Here is a 22,171-nt window from a genome sequence, read left to right as displayed (position 1 = left end):
GACCTCCGGGGAGGAAGGGGTTAAATCTTCGGTCTCAGGGTTCTCGTGGCCTGGGGAGCGTCCCTTAAACCCCGCCCCCGCACGCTGATTGGCCCAAGCCTTCCCTGTGCTACCCCGGGATTAGTCCCCGGGAGCGCGCCGCCGGCCTCGCAGCTGCCCTGGCGCCGCCTTCCGGCGCGTAGCGGCCCGGAGCAGTAGCTGTTAGGAGCCGCGGCCGGAGTGCGAGCCATGGGGCTGTCGGAGGCGTCCGGGTGAGTGCAGGGCGCGGTCCGGGTTCTCGGCGTCCGCGAGGTGTGGGCCCTGCGTGAGCGCCAGACCTGGAGCAGGCATCTCCCGCCTGCGATCGCCTCTGTCGATTTTCTGCAGGCGGCTGCCGGTCGGCAGCTAGGGATGGGGGTGGGAGCCGGCGGGACCCCAGCCCCTGCGGGCTGTGCGGGTAGCTGCTGGAGTGCTGCCCGAGGGCTAACCGGGGGCCGCAGGGAGGCAGCAACTACTGTGCAGAAGAGCCCGGGCTGGGGCGCGTTGGGGCCTGGAGGTTGCTGCAAGAGAGTCCCTGGCCGGGGCCCGCGGGTTAACTGCTTTCACCTGGAGCCCGGGTCAACCCAAATCTACACCTGACCGGGGAATGAGCTCTCTGGCCCTTCTGGCTGTGCCCTCCTAGAGGGAGGGGCCAACGATCTAGGCTTCGCCCTCTGGGCTCGGGTCCAGCGTTGTGGGGGAGGGAGTCCTTGAAAAAGACCTAAGCGGCTCACTGAGGAGGGGAGTGAGAGGGTGCTCTAAGATCTGGAGACAGCGGTGCCTAGAATCTCTGAGGATCTTCCTCGCACCCACTCCACTCTCTCCTCCAACCGGGACATCAAGTTTAGAGGCCCTTCCCAGGTGAGTTCCTGTCCCTCACATGGCATTCTCTCCCCAGCTCAGAGCTTCTCCCAGATCACAACTTTCCTGCTAGGTGAAAGCTTCCCCAACAGGCTAGAGCTTTCCCCAGGTAACATCCCCGCTTTGAGATATATTCCCAGGTGAGTACTTTCTGCCAGTCCATGTGGGAGCCTCCCCCCAGGTTAGAGCTTCCCCTAGATGAGAGCACCCCCCAGGTAAGAACCCTCTGCCGCTGGGTCTCCTGTTCCCAGGTGAAATCTTTCTCCCACTTCAGGTAGGAGCCTCTGGACAGATAAGAGATTTTGCCTGGGTGGTGAAAGTTTTCCTGGCAGGTCAGAGTTCCTTCTAGGTGAGATTCCCCTGAGAGCTCCTATTCCCAGGTAAAATCTTTCTGCTGCTTCAAGTGGGCACTTCCCTTTCTAGCTGGGAGCCTCTCCCTCTAGGTGAGAGCTTCCGGCTCCAGGAAAGATCCCCGTCTCCTCAGGTGAAAGCCATCCCTTGGTTTTCCCAGACTAGGCCTGAGCTGTCTTAAACCTGGACCCTGGGGTTGGAGGCCCAGGGGCAACCTTGGCCTCAACACATTCCTTCCCTTAGAGGGGAGGGTCTCATCTGGAGGCCTGAGGCTTGGAGAGGGAGTTGCTTGAAGAACTGGACTCCTGGTTTGCTGCATCTCTTCCCTGAGTGTTCTCTCAGCCAGCCAGCACTGGGCTCCTGGGGTAGCTGGATAAGGACTTGGGGACTGGACACAGACTAGCTGGGGGAAGACAAGGAGCTGGGAGAAAGGGGCTAGGAGGGGTGGCCAGCCTTGGTCCCAAAGCTGAAAGCTCGGGGCTGGGCAGCCACACCTGGGCTGAAGGTGTGAGTCCTGCTGTGTTCATCCTGCTCTCCCTTGTTGGGGGACTTTGGCCCAGAAATAGGCTTCCATCAGCCAAAGTTCAGGTACTGCCCCTGCCTGGGTGTGGGCATGGGGCCCACAGGGGCAGGCTGGGACTGGACCTACTGTACCTTGATCTTGGGGCCTGGAAAAATCAGGTAGGTGACTCTTTGGTTCCAGGTGGAGGTGTGGGGGAGGTTGGATTAGGGGTGTGCTCACTGTATCTCTGTGGTCTCACCACCCCACACCAAGGGACGTGCAGGTACAGCTGTCTGCAACTCAGGCAATGGAGCTACACAGGCGAGACTACCGCGTGGAACGGCCACTGCTGAACCAGAAGCAGCTGGAGGAGCTGGGACACTGGAGCTCAGCACCTAGGACCCGTCAGTGGCGAACCTGGTTTCAGTAAGGCCAGGGGTGGAGGTCTGGGGGCTCTGGCAGGGCCCAGGTAGCCCCTGTCCCTGATACTTACCCCTCATGTCCTCAGGTGCTCCTGTGCCCGAGTCCGTGCCCTTCTGCTCCAACGCCTCCCAGTTTTGGTCTGGTTACCCCGGTATCCCGTGCGTGACTGGCTCCTGGGTGACTTGTTATCTGGCCTGAGTGTGGCCATCATGCAGCTTCCACAGGGTGAGCCCCTTCCAGGCCTTGGCCTGGAAGCCTTGTGGTCTGTGAACCCCCCAAACCTGAAGCCATGACCTCTGACCCTGGAACTATGGTGCCTGACCCAGGGCTGGGATTCCCCTACTCTTTTGAGACCCTGGCCTCCAAGCCTGCATTGCTACCCTCCTACCCCCAGGCTTGGCCTACGCCCTCCTGGCTGGGTTGCCCCCTGTGTTTGGCCTCTACAGTTCCTTCTACCCTGTCTTCATCTACTTCCTGTTTGGTACTTCCCGGCACATCTCTGTGGGTAAGTGGAGTCAGGCCTACCCCTCAGGAGGGTGCCCACATCTGCCATGGAGGACAGGGAGAAGGAGGGCTGGGAAATCAGGAGAGCTTGGGGAAGAGGCCAATATTGGTGCTGGGTCACTGGGAGGCTAGCCCAAGGGTCATTCCCAGGCAGGACTAGGGGACTGACTGGAGGACCACAGATTCAGAACACCTCAAAGCCCTGGCTCTGGGAAAATGTGAGTGGGGGAGGCAGCTTGAAGGGCCTGGAGCTTGGCAGAGACCTGACCAGCCTGAAGCAGGCCCTGACCCCTTCCCCACTCCATAGAGAGCCTCTGTGTCCCTGGGCCAACACACACAGGTGGGGCAGGGTGGCTGATGCAGGGCCAGCATTTCTAGTCAACCGTAAGAGCCTGTGAGCTCAAGGTTCACTCCTGACCCTGGCCATGCCTAACCACCAGCACCTATACACCTCATTTGTACAGCCGTAGTCTGAGGATATTTGTCCAGAACTGGATGTCTCCTGGCCTCTCTCTTAAGACCAGAGCTCTAGGGTATGGTAGCGTCCTCTCCCCTTCAGACCTGCCCTGACTGTCCTTGCAGGGACGTTTGCTATCATGTCTGTGATGGTGGGCAGTGTGACAGAATCCTTGGCCCCGGCCTCGAACTCCACGGTCAACGAGACATCCACAGATGCTGCCCGGGTGCAGCTGGCCTCCACGCTCAGCGTCCTGGTCGGCCTCTTCCAGGTGTGGACCAGTCAGGAGTATGTGCCTCCCCCACCCCCTTGCAGTTCCCCTGAGTGTCTGCCCAGCTCCGCCCTCCTCCTCTTGCTGTCCACTCGTCCCCCTCTGATCCCATGTGCCCTAGGCTTCTCTTCAGCCACCCCAGGGACCCCTGCCTCTCTTGACTACCCCTGGCCACTTCACAGGTGGGGCTGGGCCTGGTCCACTTCGGCTTCGTGGTCACCTACCTGTCAGAGCCTCTGGTCCGTGGCTATACCACAGCTGCGTCTGTGCAGGTCTTTGTCTCACAGCTCAAGTATGTGTTTGGCCTCCGTCTGAACAGCTACTCTGGGCCACTGTCCCTCATCTATGTGAGTGAGGGAGGGAGGAGGGATGGGTAGGTGTGCCCTGTGGCCTTGAGTGCTGGCTATGACCCGCCTCTCCACAGACAGTGCTGGAGGTCTGCTGGAAGCTGCCCCAGAGTGTGGTCGGCACCGTGGTCACCGCAGTTGTGGCAGGGGTGGTGCTCATGATGGTGAAGCTGTTGAATGACAAGCTGCAGCCGCGTCTGCCTGTGCCAATACCCGGGGAACTGCTCACGGTTCGGGTCCCAGGAGCGGGGGTGTGGGGAGAAGGGCAGGTCAGGATGGGTCCCTGCCACGTGGGCAGCCTCCAGGTGTTTGAGGGCCAGCTGGCGTGAGCACTGGGGAGCATTCCGAGTATGAGGGGACCACAGAGGAAGCTTCTGTGGTGGTGTCTTCCTACCCCTGACAGCATCTCCCCCTGCCCAAAATGGTGTTGTCCATGTCACCCTGTCAGTGACTCCTCCCCGCCCCTCTGAAGAAGGTTTTGTCCCAGTGTCTCCCTCCTCACCTCAGAGTGGTTTATTCACCCTCCCCCACTCTGATGTCAGCACCTCCCTCCCCAACCCTGTTCTCCCAACAGCTCATCGGGGCCACAGGCATCTCCTACGGTGTGGACCTGCAGCACAGATTTGGGGTTGATGTCGTGGGCGACATCCCTCCAGGGTGAGCTCCCGTCAGGCCAGGGAGGGTTGGGCAGCCGGGCCAGGACCTTCCTTTGGCCTCACAGATGCTTTTCACAGGCTGGTGCCCCCAGTGGCCCCCAGCCCCCAGCTGTTCGCAAAGCTTGTGGGAAACGCCTTTGCCATCGCTGTGGTTGGGTTCGCCATTGCCATCTCACTGGGGAAGATCTTCGCTCTGAGGCATGGCTACCGGGTGGACAGCAACCAGGTCTGGGTGACGTGGGGCATGTAGGAGACATCCAGATGTATGGGGGCCCCAGGGACAGGGGGAGGGAGGACCAGGTGGGACACAGGGAAATGGCAGATGTGCTGGGGCCATGGGGGGAACTGAGAGTGGGAGAACAGGATATGTGGGCAGCACCCAGTCTTTGGGGGCAGTCGTGTGGGGCTGGAGGTTGGGGATGTATAGGCCTAGGCACAGTGGGACAGTGACCAGGCACTTCTAGGAAGTCTCCTCACACCGCATTCCCCTCTACCAGGAACTGGTGGCCCTTGGCCTCAGTAACCTCGTCGGGGGCATCTTCCAGTGCTTCCCCGTGAGTTGCTCTATGTCTCGGAGCCTGGTGCAGGAGAGTGCCGGGGGCAACACGCAGGTGAGCTTTGGGTGCGAGTGTGAGTGTGTTTGTGTGCACACACTGCTTTGCCAGTGTGTGCACTGCTCCCCCCACCCCTGCTCCCTCCAACTCCCTCACCCCTGCTTCCCCACCCGACAGGTTGCTGGAGCCGTTTCTTCTCTTTTTATCCTCCTCGTCATTGTCAAACTTGGGGAACTCTTCAAAGAGCTGCCCAAGGTGAGACCCCACCCCACCCAGCCAGGCTGCAGGTCCTTGGCCAGGCCAGGGGCTCAGATCAGTCAGTCTAGTCCCAGGTAAGGAGCGAGGATACAAGGTTACATCGTGTCCTTAACGCTGAGATCTTTGGGGTGGGATTTGGAGTCAAGGGTCAGGGGTTAGAACCTTTCAGAGATCCAAGTTGTTAGGATCAGGGGATGGGTGGTACTTAGTGTCAGTTGCGGTTCTGTTCAACTTGAGATCAGTCTTGGTCATGCCTGGGTGGTCAGGTTGTCAGCATCTGGGCACCTCTCAACGGCCCCTGGCAACGTCCCCCCAACCAGGCGGTGCTGGCGGCCACCATTATCGTGAACCTGAAGGGCATGCTGATGCAGTTCGCTGACATATGCTCCCTCTGGAAGGCTAACCGAGCAGATCTGGTGAGAAGCCTGGGGAGCCCAGGGCTGGGGTTTGGGGCTTCAGCCCCAAGCTCCACTCAATTTGACCACTGCCCTCTGTTCTCAGCTCATCTGGCTGGTGACCTTTGTGGCCACCATCCTGCTGAACCTGGACCTTGGCCTGGCAGTTGCAATAGTCTTTTCTCTGCTGCTCCTGGTGGTCCGGACACAGCTGTGAGTCAACCACGACGGTCCCTCCATTCCAGCTAGTCAGGGGGCTCCACACCGCCTCCCCTCAGCTGTCCCCACATCTCTGGGGACCTTAGGCTCCTTCATACCCCCTTGTTGCCCCCTCTTCTTGAACTCACTCTCTCCCCACAGGCCCCACTACTCTGTCCTGGGGCGGTTGCCAGACACAGACATTTACAGAGACGTGGCCGAGTACGCAGAGGTGAGCAGCAGGGCCGGTGCAGGAGGACAGCATGAGTTGGGTGGGATGGACAGAATGAGCCTTTGTCAGTCCCTTCCACACCTGGCCAGGATGCTGGAGGCTGAGGCACTTTGGCTTTGATCCTTGGAATTTGAAGGAAGGAATTGGGGTCTGTGACCCCTACCAGGGGACTCAGGGGCTGCAAAGGGGCAGAGGAAGAGTGGACAGAACTGGGTCTGGGGGCCCGGGGAAGGGTCTGCCTTGGAGCCAGCAGCACAGGCCCCATCCTGTGGAGCAGCCATGGGTCAGGACCTGGAGGGGCAGTGTCCCAGGGCACCAGGATGTAGCGGGGCTGTTTCTCAATCTGATCAGTGGGGGTTACTAAGTCCCCAGTCATTCATTTATCTTCTGAGAAATCTTGGGCCAGGTGCTGGGAACATAGGTGGGGGACTCTGGAATAAAACAAGCCCATTCCCCCAACATGGAGCCTTGAAGGCTGAGCACAGTGGGACTAGGCGGCTTGAGAGGAGGAACCAGGGGACCAAGATGTGGGAAAGGACATGAAGGGAGCAGTCCAGTTGGATGGAAAGGGGGTGCCACATCATGCAGGTCCTGGTGCCAAGCAGAGACCTGGGCTGTGTGCCGAATGGGGTGGGAGCACAGGAAGGTCTGGTTGGGATGACGGGAGATGCATACAGGAAACAGACCACGGGACAGGGGTTGGAGACCCAAGAGGAGGGCTAAGAGCCTCTGAAACCTGACCTGGGTAGTGGCAGAAGGGCAGGAGAGGTGGGGAGGGAGAGGTGTGGGCTGTGCCCTGGAGGAAGGCCCTGCCGGGCCTGCCAAGGGCCTGGGCAGGGGAGAGGGAACGGGATGGGCAGGATGACTCCACCACGCTCCCATGCTTATGGACCAAGCCTCTGGGAGGGCGTTTGGCCGCAGGCAGGGGTAGAGTGTTGGATGGTGGCAGCCCTCTGGCACTCCTGGGGAGGAAAGGTTGGAGAACAGATGCAGCAGAGGGAGAGGAGTGCTCAGCTACCCCAAGCCGCCTCCATCCCCAGGCCAAGGAGGTCCCGGGTGTGAAGATCTTCCGCTCCTCAGCCACCGTGTACTTTGCCAATGCCGAGCTCTACAGTGACGCGCTGAAACACAGGGTGAGGCATGGGGTCCCTAGGGTGGGTGTCAGGGCCCCGCCTGCCTGGAGCGCCCACCCCCCTTCCCTGACGTTTGCCCCCAGTGTGGTGTGGACGTGGACCACCTCATCTCCCGGAAGAAGAAGCTGCTCAGGAAGCAGGAGAAGCTAAAGCTGAAGCAACTGCGGAAAGAGAAGGAGCTCCAGAAACAGGCAGGGCCCGTTAGCTGGCGACTCTGACCCCTGCCTGCTCTCGCCCTCTGCCCTCTGCCCTGCAGTCGACCCCAGCCTTTCTCCCAGCCTCCTGACTCCTCGTCCCCACGCCTCACCCCTCCCGCTTTCTCCCTCTTTCCCCCAGCGACCCTGCCTCCCGCGCCTGGCAGGTCAGGGCTCTGGGTGGTGGTTTGTTTTTCTCCCATCTCCCGAACCAGGGACAGTGTGGACCATCATGGTCCTCTTCCATTTTATGGCTGTTCCTGGAACTGATCGGCATGGCTGTCAGGGCAGCTGGGATAACTCCTTCCCGTCCCCGCTCTTCCCTGGCCTAGGCTGCCTCCTCCAAGGGCACCTCAGTTTCCATTAATGTCAACACCAGCCTCGACGACATCAAGAGCAACAATGTGGAGGACTCCAAGGCCAAGGTGAGGCTGGAGGTGGGAGAGGAGGGCCCAGACATGAGTATCCACAGATGTCCCAAGAGGAAAGCCGTGGACCCACCACTGGGTTCCAGGGCATTGTGCCAGTGTCAGGAGGAATGGGGTGATGGACCAGACGTTCTGTGGGGACATCTCTAGTGATATGCCATAGAATTGTGCTTGTGGCCCTCTTGTCTAGAATCTCAGGCCTAGATGAAGATCTTGGATTTGTAGATGCCACAGGACCCCACAGTCTGTGCTCATGGGTAGAGGAAAGGAATTGGGTATACGGGGGAAAAAACCTAGGGCTCAAAGCCAGGTACAGTGGCACAAGCCTGTAGTCCCAGCTACTCAGGAGGCTGAGGCAGGAGGATGCCTTGAAGCCAGGAGTTTGAATCCAGCCCAGGCAACACAGACCCTGCCTCAAAGAAAACCTTAGGGGTCAAAGGGGATGCCAAGCTCAATGAGAGACTCAGACAGGGCAGGGTGCCCAGGTGTCCATGTGTGAGTGTGTGCACGTGAACGCATGTGTCTATTCTGGTCTGCCCTGGGGCCCCTACCCGCTCCACCCTGGCTGGCTGAGGATGTGACAGTCTCGTGGCACCCTCCCTTCTTGTGTCCCTATTTAGCCTGGGCCCAGGAGGTAACAGAACAGGGTGTGCATGTCTGGGTGTGTTCTCCTGCATGTCCCCATGTGTCCTTCCTGTCTTTGCTTACATACGTGGCTCTCCCATGTCTGTGCTCGTGTCCCATGTGTGTCCCCATCTGTGTGTGTTTATATACAGGCCCCCACCTCTGACCTGTGTGTCCCGCATGTCTGTGCACATTCCCTGCCCTCACCCCTCTTGGGTGGCCCTTGTAGCATGTCTGGTTTCCCAGCAGGTGAGCCCAGGGGATGAGCCACAAGAAACAGCGGCCAGTGGTCAAGAAGATGCCAAGGCCCCAGACGTGTCCACGCTGAAGGCCCTGGGCCTGCCTCAGCCAGATTTCCATAGCCTCGTCCTGGACTTGGGTGCCCTCTCCTTCGTGGACACTGTGTGCCTCAAGAGCCTGAAGAGCGTAAGGGGCTGGGCCAGGCCGAGGCCCCTCAAGCCGCCATACTGGCCCCATAACTGGCCCTGAGAGTACTCTGAGCCTCTGATTTCCCCAAACCCTCCGAGCTCCCCTTTTATACTCCCTCCCCCAAGCCTGCCTGAGTCACCCCTCTGAGTCCCTGAGCCTCCCTCTGAGTCTGGCCCCCTTTTCTGCGGCAGATTTTCCGTGACTTCCGGGAGATCGAGGTGGAGGTGTACATGGCGGCCTGCCACAGTGCGTGCGGTGGGGACAGCAGGCGGGATCTGGGAAGGGGATGGGACTCTTTTGGCCAAGGAAAAGGTCTGCCAGGCAGCACAAGAAAAAAGTCTCTGAGACTGGAGGTCAGAGGTGTCCTCAGAGGCAGGAATGACCGGGGTTTAGCTGTAGCCTCGGGAGGTCGGGGTGATGGGGTCAGGGCATTCTGCTGGTTCCCGGGGGCCGGGTTCCTGGTGGTTCTGAGAGCCAGGGGAGACCTACTCCTTGCCCACAGGCCCTGTGGTCGCCCAGCTTGAGGCTGGACATTTCTTCGATGCATCCATCACTAAGAAGCATCTCTTTGCCTCTGTTCATGACGCTGTCACCTTTGCCCTCCAACACCCGAGGTCTGGCCCCGACAGCACTGTTTTGGTGAGCTGATCTCTGAGCCGTTGAACTCTTTTTTGTTAATCTGTTGCTTGTCCTCACCCCGGCCCCAACTCCAAGAAGTCTGTCCTGGTGACCATGTCTCTGCCCCCAGTGGACCCACTGCCTTCCCCTCCTGCCTTTGTATACAGTTGCTCCTGGGGGCAGGGGTTGCTTTCCCAGGGCTGGGGGTTGGTATGTGCCCTTTGGAAACTGACTGGAGCCTCCCCTCCTCTGCCCATTCAGGCCACCAAACTCTGACCATGCTGCCACGCTGCCTGAGACTGCCTACCTACCTCTGGAGGCTGTGACGAGGCACCCTTCAGAAGCCCCCCACCCCTGGGCTGCCTCCAGGTGCCAGCCAGGAGTCCCCTCCATGCAAACACACACATAACTCAGGGATGGAGGTCCTGGGACTCCAAGTCAGTGCTCCAGGCCGGGGACAGGGTACTGCAGTGAGGCTGGCTGGTACTGCCCAGATGCGGAGAGGGAGCTGGGGCATATTTTCAGCCTCCGGAATAAAGATTTTTCTGCCCAACTGCAGGCTCTGCCATGGCTTGGTGTGGGTTTGGTGGTCCACAGCTCTGGCTCCTGGCCCTTCTTATGCCCCAGTGGGGTCAGAAGTTGAGGAGAAGATTCAAGGAGGTGAGGGTCAGGCAGGGAGAGTACAGAGAAGGAGAGCTGGGGGCATCCCGGGTTCAGGTTTCCCCCAGCTGAGCATAGCGCAGCCCCTGTGTCCTCAGCTGTGAAATAGCTGGAGTCAGCTGCTTCTCAGGAACGGTCCATTCTCAGGGATACCTGATGAGGTGCAGGGCAGGGCGGGGGCCACTGGGCAGCCCCTGGGGGATGCAGAGTGAACACCTAAGCAACCAGCTGAGGAAGAGCAGCTGTTCACCATTTAAAAATAAGAATAAGCGTGATCGGTTTGCTGGGGAAGAATGCCTGTTCATAGAATTAGATCACCTGGCCCTGGCAGAGCACTGTCAGCCAAGAAGCATGTGTCGATTTCTGCCATAACGTGCCAACATCTGGGCTTGTGGCCTGGCAGGCAGGGGGGCTTTGGACCAGCTGCTGCACTGCGTGATAGGAGGGGAGGGCGGTGCTAGGGTCGTCTGGGCCTCAGTGCGCTCAGCAGTGGAGCAGAGGTGGTAGCAGGGCCTGCTTCACGGGTTGCTCGTTATTCCATGAGCAAATGTCAGGAAATGCTTAGAACAGGGCTGGGCTCAGGTCCCTTCTGAAAATTCATGAGCTTTGCTGCTCATCAGGTACTAACCAGGTGCCAGGTCTGTGCTGGGCGCCGGGCGCGGCCCTGAGAGTAGACAGAGGTTGCCCTGCCCTCCAAGTCACTGAGGCACCCTTGCCCAGCTGTTTTATCACGGCCTGTGTCAGTGCCTGGCACTGCCCTCTCCCCACCCGCAGAAGCTCACGTAGGAAGTCAGAGCTTTTCGTCTGCTCTGTCACGCCATGTCCCAGCACAAGGCACAATGCCTGGCGGCTGCTCAGTAAATATTGATCGATTGAAACTCATATGCTGGATCGGGAAGCAGACCTCAAACAAGAAGGTGCAGGTACTTAGAAACGTGTTGGAGTAGATAAATCAGGGTCACATGAGAGAGAAGGGACTGTGTTACCCAAGATGGTCGTGGGAGAGAGTCTCAGAGAGCAGGTGACACTTGACCTGAAACTCCAGCCGTGAGAAGGTGACTTTCCCAGAGTGGGAAACGGTGCTCCTGGCACAGCTCGGGGAGGCCTGCGGGAGGCAGGAGCAGCTTGGAGGGAAGTGAGCAGGAGGGGAGACTCCCAGGCCAGTGCGAGCCTTTAGGCTTTGTTTGGATAGTGAGGGGAGTGTGGGCTTTGACCCCACATCTTTGAGTGATCACCCTGCTGCCACGTGGACTGTGAGCTGGGGCTGAGTGTAGGAACCAGTGAGCAGCTCAGTTGTACTGGCCTTGGTCAGCCTGGGGGTGCTGCCCACGTGGAGAGCAGCAGGCTGCAGGGGCTGTGGGGTGTTTGGATTTTAGGGGCTAGATGATGAGTGAGGAGACGGCAGCTGTGGGAGAAATGGTCCCTCAGTCCTGGGCCAGCCAGGCCAACTGGGAGAGTGGGAACCAGGCCCCAGGCCTGCCATTCTCCCCCAGCCCTGGAGCCTAGCCCCCTGCCCCTTCCATTTTCTAGCCAGGCTAGAACCTGCTCCCGGGGGAGGGGCGTTTGCCCGTTGCCAGGTGCCCAGGTTCCGGCCACACTAGCCATGGCCATGCTGCCTGTGCTGCCCTTACTGCCCTTGCTGCTCCTCCTGGCGATGACTGCCCCCAGCCACGCCTGGTCACGGCCCCTCTGGTACCAGGTGGGGCTGGACTTGCAGCCCTGGGGGTGCCAGCCAAACAGCATGGAGGGCTGCGGGACCAGCCTGGGCTGCCCTGGCTATTGGATGGACCTGGGAGCGAACCACGTCTACCCTGTGGCTGGGGTCACACTCACCACCACCATGATGATGCTGATGGTCAGCCGCAGGGTGCGGCAGCGGCGGCGCCTACAGGCCACCAAGGTTGAGGTGAGCACAACTCTCCTCTGTCGCCTTCGCTTATACCCAGTGGGCCTGTCCCCTCCGCCCAGCCCTTCATCTGCCCATCTTGTGACCTGTGGGCCTCTTGCCCCGTGCTCAAACCCCATTGTCCCTGTGCCTGTCCACATGTCTCCATGGGACCCACGTCCACCACCTGTCAGCTCCTGACCCTTTCCCACACCAGTACCCTGCCCCATCTGTCCCCCTTCAGTGCCTCATTCTCATCCAGCCCCCACGGGCCCCATGACCACCCTAGCCCACAAGAGACCCTCAGTGGTCTTCCATCACCCTGTCCCCTTCCCATCTCCTCTGGGCACTGTCCCACACCCTCCTCCCCAGCTCCATTGCTGTCCCTCACCTGTCCCTCCACTCTCCCTCCTGCCTCTTGGTTCTATTCTCAGCACCCGCAGGTGACCTCTGAACCCTGTGGACCCGGGAAACGGCAGGCCCCAATCTCGGACCGCACTATACTGCTTGGAGTCCTGCACATGCTGGATGCCCTCCTGGTCCATATCGAGAGCCACCTACGGCGTCTAGCCAACCAGCAACAAATCCAAATAAAGGAGACTTCCACCCAGAATGGGTGACCTAGCACATGCCTGTCTTTGCCTGATGGCCAGGGGGGTGGGGATGGCCAGAGGCCCTGGGCCAGGGCTCAAGCCTGTGCGTCTGTTCCCCCCACGCCTGTCTGGACCCTGTGTCCCCTTTCCACTCTAGTAGCCAGCAGACCCATTGAGGCCTTGGTGCCCAGGATGGGTGGGCAGGTGAGGCCCAGGCTGGCTCACACCAGCTGACCGTTCCTCCCTAAGGATCCCACCCACAAATGCAACTGTTCCTCTGGCCTGATCGGCACTGGGGGATCCCCAGTGTGGCAGAAAACTTGACTACCAGGGAAGACTTGGGGGTTCAGGGAGGGCTTCCCAGAGGAGGTGACAACCTGGCTGAGTCCTGAGGAGGAATGGGTATGGGGAAGCATATCCAGGTGGAGGTGTCACTCTGAGCAGAGGCCACGTGCTGAGTTTGGTACTCTGCACACGCTGCTGAGGTGGGCAGTGCCCAGTCATACAGGCCCTCAAGTGCCAAGTGAGGGTCACGGGCTTCTCCAGTGCACAGGGGGAGCCAAGGAGGGGCCTGGTCAGCTAAGAAGGTGGGTGGGGGGCAATGGTGAGGCTGGAGGCAGATCCCAAGGGTCTCTGATAGGGGACTGAGAGCTCTGGGTCCCCACTCACTATGGAGTCCCACCCACTCCTTTGCATCACCCACCCTTGTCCCCATCCATCTCGGAGGTTTACAGGGGAGCTGTCCTCATGACTGTAGTCCTGCCACGAAAAAGGCATCTGGCTCTGGTTTCCTTCTTCCCTGGCCCTGTAAGATCATTCCCCAGGGTGTCAACTGCTCCGAGTCTTCAATAACAGCCACTCCTCAGATCCTTGGCTCCTGCCTGGCCCCCCAGCTCAGGCCTAGCAGCCCCAACCACCTTTGTTGCTACGGCAGCCTCAGACAAGCTCTGATGTCTCAGTGGTGCTTGCTCCAAGGCCCCTGGAAAAGGAGTGAGGGCCAAGCCTCCCCAAAGGGTCCTCACTCCTTCCTCCCTTCCTTCTACCATAGGTGATCCAGGGTGAGTTGGGCCTGAGGCATATGCATTTTTAGGGTCCTGTTTTAAAAAACTACAACATTATGAATTCAAAAATAGAAACAGAAGTGAATTAAAATAATAAGGAAAGCTGGGCACGATGGCTTGCATCTATAATCCTAGTACTTTGGGAGACTGAGCTGGGAGGATCACTTGAGCCCAGGAGTTTGAGATTGTGAGCTATGACGATGCCACTGCACTTTAGCCGGGGCAATACAGTGAGACTCTGTCTCAAAAAAAAAAAAAAAAGGAACTGAACACCCCTCCTCACAACCCCCAACCCCTTCATATTAAAAAAAACCAAAACACTTTTGTGCATTAAATGACACTATCAAGAAAAGACAGCCCAGGCCGGGCGAGGTGGCTCACGCCTGTAATCCTCGCACTCTGGGAGGCTAAGGCGAGTGGATCGTTTGAGCTTAGGAGTTCGAGACCAGCCTGAGCAAGAGCGAGACCCCCATCTCTACTAAAAAAATGGAAAGAAATTAGCTGGACAATTAAAAAAAAAAATATATATATATATATATATAAAAAATTAGCCGGGCATAGTGGCACATGCCTGTAGTCCCAGCTACTCGGGAGGCTGAAGCCGGAGGATCGCTTGAGCCCAGGAGTTTGAGGTTGCTGTGAGCTAGGCTGACGCTACGACACTCTAGCCTGGGCAACAGAGTAAGACTCTGTCTCAAAAAAAAAAAAAAAAAAAAAAAGGATAGCCCCCAAAAGGGAATATGTTTTTTACAAATCATATATAATAAGAGATTAATATCCAGATAATATAAAGAATTTCCATGACTCAATAACAAAAAAACAAATAGCCCAGTTTAAAAATGGGCAGCCAAGCACGGTAGCATGTGCTTGTAGTTCCAGCTTCTAGGGAGGCTGAACGGGGAGGATCTCTTAAACCTGGGAGTTCAAGTCCCGCTTAGGCAGCAGAGCAAGACCCCCTTTCTGAAAAAAAAAAAACTGGGCAAAAGACTTGAATAGATATTTCTCCAAAGAAGATATATAAATGGCCAAATGGCCAATAAGCATATGAAAAGATGCTCAATATCACTAATCATTAGGGAAATGCAAATCAAAACCCAATGAGATGCCAATGCATACCCTTCAGGATGGCTGTTTTTAAAAGCAAAATGAAACAGTGCTCGCTTCGGCAGCACATATACTAAAATTGGAACGATACAGAGAAGATTAGCATGGCCCCTGCGCAAGGATGACACGCAAATTCGTGAAGCGTTCCATATTTTTTCTTACAGACATTGGCCTAGGCAAAGAATTTATGAAGAAGACCCCCAAGGCAATCACAGCAGCAACAAAAATAAATGAATGGGACCTGATTAAATTAAAAAGCTTCTGCACAGCCAAAGAAACAGTCACGAGAATAAACACACCACCTACAGAATGGGAAAAAATTTTTGCATACTACACATCAGATAAAGGACTGATAACAAGAATCTATTTAGAACTCAGGAAAATCAGCAAGAAAAAATCAAGCAACCCTATCAAAAAGTGGGCAAAGGACATGAATAGAAATTTTTCAAAAGAAGATATAAAAATAGGCCGGGCGAGGTGGCTCACGCCTGTAATCCTAGCACTCTGGGAGGCCGAGGTGGGCGGATCGTTTGAGCTCAGGAGTTCAAGACCAGCCTGAGCAAGAGCGAGACCCCACCTCTACTAAAAATAGAAAGAAATTATATGGACAGCTAAAAATATATATAGAAAAAATTAGCCGGGCATGGTGGCGCATGCCTGTAGTCCCAGCTACTCGGGAGGCTGAGACAGGAGGATCGCTTGAGCTCAGGAGTTTGAGGTTGCTGTGAGCTAGGCTGACGCCACGGCACTCACTCTAGCCTGGGCAACAGAGTGAGACTCTGTCTCAAAAAAAAAAAAAAAAAAAAAAAGATATAAAAATGGCTAACAAATATATGAAAAAGTGTTCAACATCTCTAATCATCAGGGAAATGCAAATCAAAACCACAATGAGATATCACTTAACCCCAGTGAGAATGGCCTTTATCAAAAAAACCCAAAACAACACATGTTGGCGTGGGTGTGGAGAGACAGGAACACTCATACACTGCTGGTGGGACTGCAAACTAGTGCAACCCCTGTGGAAAGCATTATGGAGGTATCTTAAACAGATTCAAGTAGACCTGCCATTTGACCCAGCAATCCCATTACTGGGCATATACCCAAAGGAAAAAAGGTCATTCTGTAACAAAGACACATGTACCCGAATGTTTATAGCAGCACAATTCACAATAGCAAAGATGTGGAAACAACCCAAATGCCCATCAATACATGATTGGATTAGTAAACTGTGGTATATGTATACCATGGAATATTACTCAGCTATAAGGAATGATGAAGATACGACATCTCTATGGTTCTCCTGGAGAGAGTTGGAACCCATTATATTAAGTGAAGTATCCCAAGAATGGAAAAACAAGCATCACATGTACTCACCAGCAAATTGGTTTCCCTGATCATCACCTAAATACAAATCTGGGAACGACACCAATTGGACATCAGACTGAGGTGGGGGTCGGGGAGGGGATGGGGGTATGCCTACACAATGAGTGCATTGTGCACCGTTTGGGGAGTGGTAACACTTGAAGGTGCTGACTCAGGAAAGGGGGGGTGGGGAAAAAAATATGAAACTGTTGTTTTTAACTTGCAAAAAAAAAAAAAAGCAAAATGAAACAAAAAGAAAATAACGAATGGTGAAGATGTAGAGAAATTTGAAGCCTTGTGCTTGCTAGTGGGAATGTGAAATATTGCAGCTACTATGGGAAACAGTTTGGTTGTTCCTCAAAAAGCTAGCCATAGAATTATCATATGATCCAGCAATTCCACTCCTGGGCATATACCAAAAGAATTGAAAGCAGGGACTCAGATACTTGTATGCAAATGTTTACTGCAGCATTATTCACAATAGCCAAAAAGCAGTAAACTCAAGTGTCTATCAACAGATGAATGGATAAACAAAATGCGATATCTACAGACAATGAAATATATTATTCAGCCATAAAAATAATGAATTTTTTATACACACTACAACATAGATAAGCCTTGAAGACATTACACTAAATGAAATTAACCAAACACAAAAGGACAAATATTTTACTTACATGAGTTACTTAGAATAGGCAAATTCATAGAGATAGAAAGTAGAATAGAGGTCACCAGGGGCTTGGGGAAGTGAAGAAATAAGTTTTTTCTTTTCTTTTCTTTCTTTCTTTTTTTTTTTTTTGAGACAGAGTCTCGCTCTGTTGCCTGGGCTAGAGTGCCGTGGAGTCAGCCTAGCTCACAGCAACCTCAAGCTCCTGGGCTCAAGCGATCCTCCTGCCTCAGCCTCCCGAGTAGCTGGGACTACAGGCATGCGCCACCATGCCCGGCTAATTTTTTTCTATATATTTTTAGCTGTCCAGATGATTTCTTTCTATTTTTAGTAGAGACGGGGTCTCGCTCTTGCTCAGGCTGGTCTCAAACTCCTGAGCTCAAAAGATCCTCCTGTCTCAGCCTCCCAGAGTGCTAGGATTACAGGTGTGAGCCACCGCGCCCAGCCTGAATTATATGTTTAATAATTATTGAAGCACTATGTTTGATGTTATGTATATTTTAGTAAACTTTAAAAAATGACATAAAGAGAAAAATATGGAAGAATAAACAGGTGAATGTATCAAATAAAATATTGAGTAAGAAGGGTAAGGTGAGTGCCAGAGCCCTCCCAGACATAGCACAGCCCTCATGGACGTGGCACAAGTTTGAGAATCTCGGGACAGTAAAGGGGCCTCAGAGATGGATGGAGAAAAGGAGGCCTGGTCAGGAAATGATGTTTCAAAATTTAGCTTGCAGTTTAGGGGAAAAGAGGATATTTTGACCTCACCCCACTCCATATACTAAGTAAATTACAAAAGATCAATGAGTCACTGAAGACTGTTGCCAAATTGTTGCAATGGCCACTGCTTGCACTTGACCTTTTAGTAATATTTCCTCTTTTGATCAGCCTCTTGAAAGGCATCCTTCCCTGGGTGCCTACAGCATCATCGCACTTCCTGGTTGTCACCCTGGCCTTCCCTTCTCACCCCAGGATAGCAGTGGAGGTGGGGAGAGAGGATAGGGGACTGGATTTAGAAATTACTTGGAATGGGATTTGCTGAAGGACTGGGTGTGGATTGTGGGAGCAAAGAGTCAAGGACGGCTCCTGCATTTCTAGCCTGAGCAACTGGGTTAAGGAAGTGTCATGTACTGAGATGAAGACAGTTATGGGAGGAACAGGTTTGCGAGGTAAAGTGAAGAGTTCAACTTCAGCCGTGCTTAATGTGAAATGTCTGTTGGCCATCCAGGGGCGACGGTGAGCATGCTGATGGGAATACAGGAGCCATCAGCATACGTATGGACGGCACTGAAGCTGTGAGGCTGGACGGGAGGAACGGAGAGCACGTGTTGATAAGGAAGGGAAAAGGTGTCAGGACAGAGCCCTGGGCCCTGGTTATGTAGAGGCAGGGAGGTGGGACAAGAACATGGAGCAGGTACTGCAGGGCCCCAGGGCCCAGGTGCCCACCCCAGAATTAGCCAACATCCAGGAGGGCCTGGAAACACGTAAGCAAACAGGTTTATTTATTTTCCCCCTTTTCCTCACAAGTAGCAATAATAATTATTATTATTATCACTGCTAATAGTTATGTAACAATTACTCTATGCCAGGCTCTGTTCTATACTTTATCTTTTTTTTTTTCCAAAGGGGATATGAAGGGAGGGAGGGAGACATGTGCTTTAGCAGATTCTGCCAAACAGTTTTCCAAAGTAGTTGTCCCATTTTACCCTCCCACTAGAAGTGTTAGAGTTCCAGTTGCTCCAGGTCCTAGCCAACACTTGGGATGGTCAGCCTTTTTACTTTTAGCCCAGTGGTGGGTATGCAGTGGTATCATTGTGATTTGAATTGCGTTTCCCCGAGGACTAGTAACGTTGTACAACTTTTCATGTGTTTATTGGCCATTTGGTTATCCCTTTTTGTTCATTGAATTTTAATTCCCATTTTTCTTCTTAACAGTAAGATTAAACATATTTCTAAATGTTATTTGAATTTCCTTTTCAGTCAACTGTGTGTCATGGTTTTGAACTTTTCTTGATTGGATTTTATGGTCTTTTTATTATGGATTGGTAAGAACTCCATCTGTATTAGGGAAATTGGTTTTCTGTGATATGATTTGCAAATAGTTTTCCCAGTGTGTTTAACTGGTGTGTTTCTTCACAGACATTTTAAATTTTCGCGTAGTTGATGTTGATCTTTTCTACCCTGGAGTGATTGATTTAAAACATGAATCAGAGCCCATTACTGCCCACTGAATCCTCCACTGCCCCCACTCCCTGTAGATGAAGCTCCAGCCGCAAAGCATGGCCTATGAAGTCTTTTGGACCCCACCTCTGCCAGCCTTGCGGACTCCATCCTCTCCCTGTCCCCCCTAACCCCCCTGCCTACTGTGCTCCAGCCTCAAGAGGCCTTCTCGTACCTTGAAAACACCAAGCTTGTTCCCACCTTAGCACTTTTGCACTGGCTGTTCCCTCTGCCTAGATTGCCTTTCCCCAGATCTTCATGTGGCCCTCGTCAATCAAGTCTTGACTCAAATATCCCCTCATTAGAGATGCCCCTGTTTGTGGAAAAACCAACTCAAGCTATATTTTTCCTCTGTTCTCACACCATGATAACTTCTGTGTCAAATGTATGGGGTTTTCCCCACGCACACCAAACACACAATCAGTTCTGCTGTGGACACCAGCTGGTGTTCCCCAATTCAGTTCTGACACTATCTACCTGGAGATAGCATCACATCCCACAGGGTGAGGGCTCAGTCCCCAAGACTGTCTCCTCTTCAGACGTTAATTGCAAGTCCAGGCCTTTAGAACTTCAACTGGCTTCATGTTGGGGTTCCCATGACCCGCTCTTTGAACTCAATTTGCTGCAGCAGCTCACAAAACTCAGGGAAATACTTACATTTGCTGGTTTATTACAAAGGATATTACAAAAGATACAGATGAAGAGATACGTGAGGCAAGGTGTGGAGGAAGGGGTACAGAGCTTTCATGCCCTCCCTGGGCATGCCACCCTTTAGGAACTGTCATGTGTTGGCCTATTTGAAAGCTCTCCAACTCTGCCCTCTTGGGCCTTTCAGGGAGACTTTATTAGATAACATGATTGACGGCCATGTAGAAATGGGATTGGACAAAAAGGGTATGTTCTAATATGAATAGACTGAGTGGGCAAACCCAGGAAGGCCTGTCTGTTCAGATTCTTCTTGGCCTCTCTGTACAGCATTCCTTCCTGGAGGGTATGGGGCGGGACCCCTTCTGAAATGGGACCTTATGACCTACGATCAGACAAGGCAGTCAGAGAATTTCTTTATGGCCAGCTCCAAGACAGAGAGGTAAGGGAAGATTCCTGCCTTGGGGAGAGAAAGGAACAGGTGAAAGGAGGGCAGGAGAAGGTCAGAGAGAGAGATTCTGTTTTCTGAGGCCTGTCCTGAGGCCTAAAGTGATTCAACATTATAATAAAAGACTGTAACAAGGGCTGGACATGGTGGCTTGCACCTGTAATCCCAGAACTTTGGGAGGCCAAGGTGGGAGGATTGCTTGAGGCCAGGAGTCCAAGACCAGCCTGAGTAACATAGTAAGACACCGTCTCTACAAAAGACTGTAACAAGGGCTACGGGAGTTATGAGCCAGGAAGAGTGGACAAAACCCACTATCTATCATAGTAGCAGAGCACCCCTCTCCCCTTACCAGGCTGTATTATAATTATTTTTTTTCAGAACCCTCATATTACCTGAAATGCTGTTATATATGGATCCTTCCTTTGTTCCTTTCTGTGGCCCCAGTCTATCCCTGGTACCTAAAGTAGGCCCCAGAATATATCAGATGTTAGTAAATATTTGTTGTAAGCATGAATGAAAAGAGAAGGAAGAAAGTGTGAAAAAAATTGAACTGAATTATAGAAAAGAAAATAGAAGTTTTATACCTCTGGAGAGGTAAAGACTTTCTAATAAAGTGGGAGAGAAAAATAATTCTCCTTGAAGAAGATATACCCTAAAGCCAATTTTTCCCAATGCCAATCTGAATCAAGTCCAATTAGCTAATGATCCATTTCATGGTGAGGTTCACATTATTGAGAACCTGCTCTTGGATAACCTGCTCATCCACTCTGGGTGTTTCATGTTCCTTTCCCTGAATCTAGTCTTTATCATTTCAGACATTTCTAGATAGTGGCTTTATTTCCATGTTTAGATAATGGCTTTATTTCCGTGTTTCTGAAAAGTTCCTATCACTGCTATGATATTCCATATACCAAACACTCAAGACTATTTTTTTTTTTTGAGATAAGATCTTGCTCTGTCATCCGGCTATCACCATAGCTCACTGCAACCTCAAACTCCTGGGCTCAAGCAATCCTCCTGCCAGAGCTTCCTAAAGTAGCTGGGACTACAGACATGTGCCACCATGCCAGGCTAATTTTCCTATTTTTGTAGAGACCGGGTATTGCTCTTGTTCAGGCTTGTCTAGAACTCCTGAGCCCAAGTGGCCTCCCACAGTGCTAGGATTACAGGTGTGAGCCACAGCCCTTGTTTGGTTCTTGAACATTTTCCATTGTTCTACTATATTTTGTTCAATATGTGCACTTGATCCAGTTACAACGTAAATGAACATATCCAAATGTTTATTTTTGCATAATGACAAATAACTGTGTTTTAAAAACCCCAGAAGTGTCACAGGCAAGAGGAACCTAAAGATACAGACAACTGAATGTAATGTGGTATCCTGGATGGGATCCTGGAACAGAAGATAAAAAAAGGAGGAAATCTCAATGACCTATGGACTTTAGTTAATAATAACGTACCAATATTGGTCCATTAATTGTAACAAATATATCACATTAGTGTAAAATGTTAATAGGGGAAACTGTGCATGTATATGTGAGGGGTGGACAAGGGAACTCTGTACAATCTGTTCAACTTTTCTGTAAATGTAAAACTGTTCTAAAAATTAAAGTTTAAAGAAAGTGGAAAGATGGATGGACAGCTTAGAAGATTCTATTTCGTTTTATTTATTTATTTATTTTGAGACAGAGTCTTGCTTTGTTGCCCAGGCTAGAGTGCCATGGCGTCACCCTAGCTCACAGCAACCTCAAACTCCTGGGCTCAAGTGATCCTCCTGCTTCAGCCTCCCAAGCAGCTGTGACTACAGGTGTGCACCACTACGCCCAGCTAATTTTTTCTGTTTTTAGTTGCCCAGCTAATTTATTTTCTATTTTTAGTAGAGATGGGGTCTCGCTCTTGGTCAGGCTGGTCTCAAACTCCTAAGCTCAAGCAATCCTCCTGTCTTGGCCTCCCAGAGTGCTAGGACTACAGGCGTGAACCACCACACCTGGCCCATTTCACTTTATTTTTTATTTCAAAAGCATAATTTTAGCCCACAAAATATTACTCAACACATAGTAAACTTCTTTTGTC

At 53.1% G+C, this 22,171-nt stretch overlaps 2 protein-coding genes and 1 non-coding gene across 9 annotated transcripts; all 3 read left to right on the top strand.

Annotated features, from left to right (window-relative positions):
- Nucleotides 1-59: 59 nt before the first annotated feature.
- On the top strand, nucleotides 60-10,006 carry SLC26A6 (solute carrier family 26 member 6). 7 transcript variants are annotated; one of them, XM_069475645.1, is made up of 22 exons: nucleotides 225-251; nucleotides 917-1,019; nucleotides 2,006-2,158; nucleotides 2,241-2,380; nucleotides 2,550-2,660; nucleotides 3,242-3,387; nucleotides 3,570-3,734; nucleotides 3,812-3,964; nucleotides 4,309-4,391; nucleotides 4,469-4,616; nucleotides 4,888-5,001; nucleotides 5,122-5,199; nucleotides 5,523-5,618; nucleotides 5,704-5,810; nucleotides 5,958-6,027; nucleotides 7,068-7,160; nucleotides 7,244-7,351; nucleotides 7,687-7,779; nucleotides 8,653-8,832; nucleotides 9,027-9,081; nucleotides 9,338-9,474; nucleotides 9,715-10,006. In XM_069475645.1, exons 3-22 carry the CDS (start codon nucleotides 2,040-2,042, stop codon nucleotides 9,727-9,729), a joined length of 2,211 nt encoding a protein of 736 aa, XP_069331746.1. In that variant the 5' UTR covers nucleotides 225-251; nucleotides 917-1,019; nucleotides 2,006-2,039; the 3' UTR covers nucleotides 9,730-10,006. The 7 variants fall into 7 exon arrangements, with proteins under 7 accessions (XP_069331740.1, XP_069331741.1, XP_069331742.1 ...); XM_069475639.1 differs by lacking the exon at nucleotides 917-1,019 and having other exon boundaries at nucleotides 60-251; XM_069475640.1 differs by lacking the exon at nucleotides 917-1,019 and having other exon boundaries at nucleotides 64-251; nucleotides 8,656-8,832.
- A 73-nt stretch (nucleotides 10,007-10,079) lies between these two features.
- Nucleotides 10,080-12,618, top strand: TMEM89 (transmembrane protein 89). Its single transcript, XM_069475646.1, has 2 exons — nucleotides 10,080-12,019; nucleotides 12,433-12,618. The coding sequence occupies exons 1-2, from the start codon at nucleotides 11,717-11,719 to the stop codon at nucleotides 12,616-12,618; spliced, it is 489 nt and encodes a 162-aa protein (XP_069331747.1). The 5' UTR covers nucleotides 10,080-11,716.
- Nucleotides 12,619-14,805: 2,187 nt separating this feature from the next.
- Nucleotides 14,806-14,912, top strand: LOC138388726 (U6 spliceosomal RNA). Its single transcript, XR_011234218.1, has one exon. It is a non-coding gene; the product is annotated as a U6 spliceosomal RNA (small nuclear RNA).
- The last annotated feature ends 7,259 nt before the right edge of the window (nucleotides 14,913-22,171 follow it).

Source organism: Eulemur rufifrons, chromosome 7 (genome assembly GCF_041146395.1).
Source record: "Eulemur rufifrons isolate Redbay chromosome 7, OSU_ERuf_1, whole genome shotgun sequence".
In the NCBI taxonomy this organism is placed as follows: Eukaryota; Metazoa; Chordata; class Mammalia; order Primates; family Lemuridae; genus Eulemur; species Eulemur rufifrons.
The sequence above is the reverse complement of the archived record's forward strand: the minus strand, read 5'-3'. Positions and strand labels throughout refer to the sequence as shown.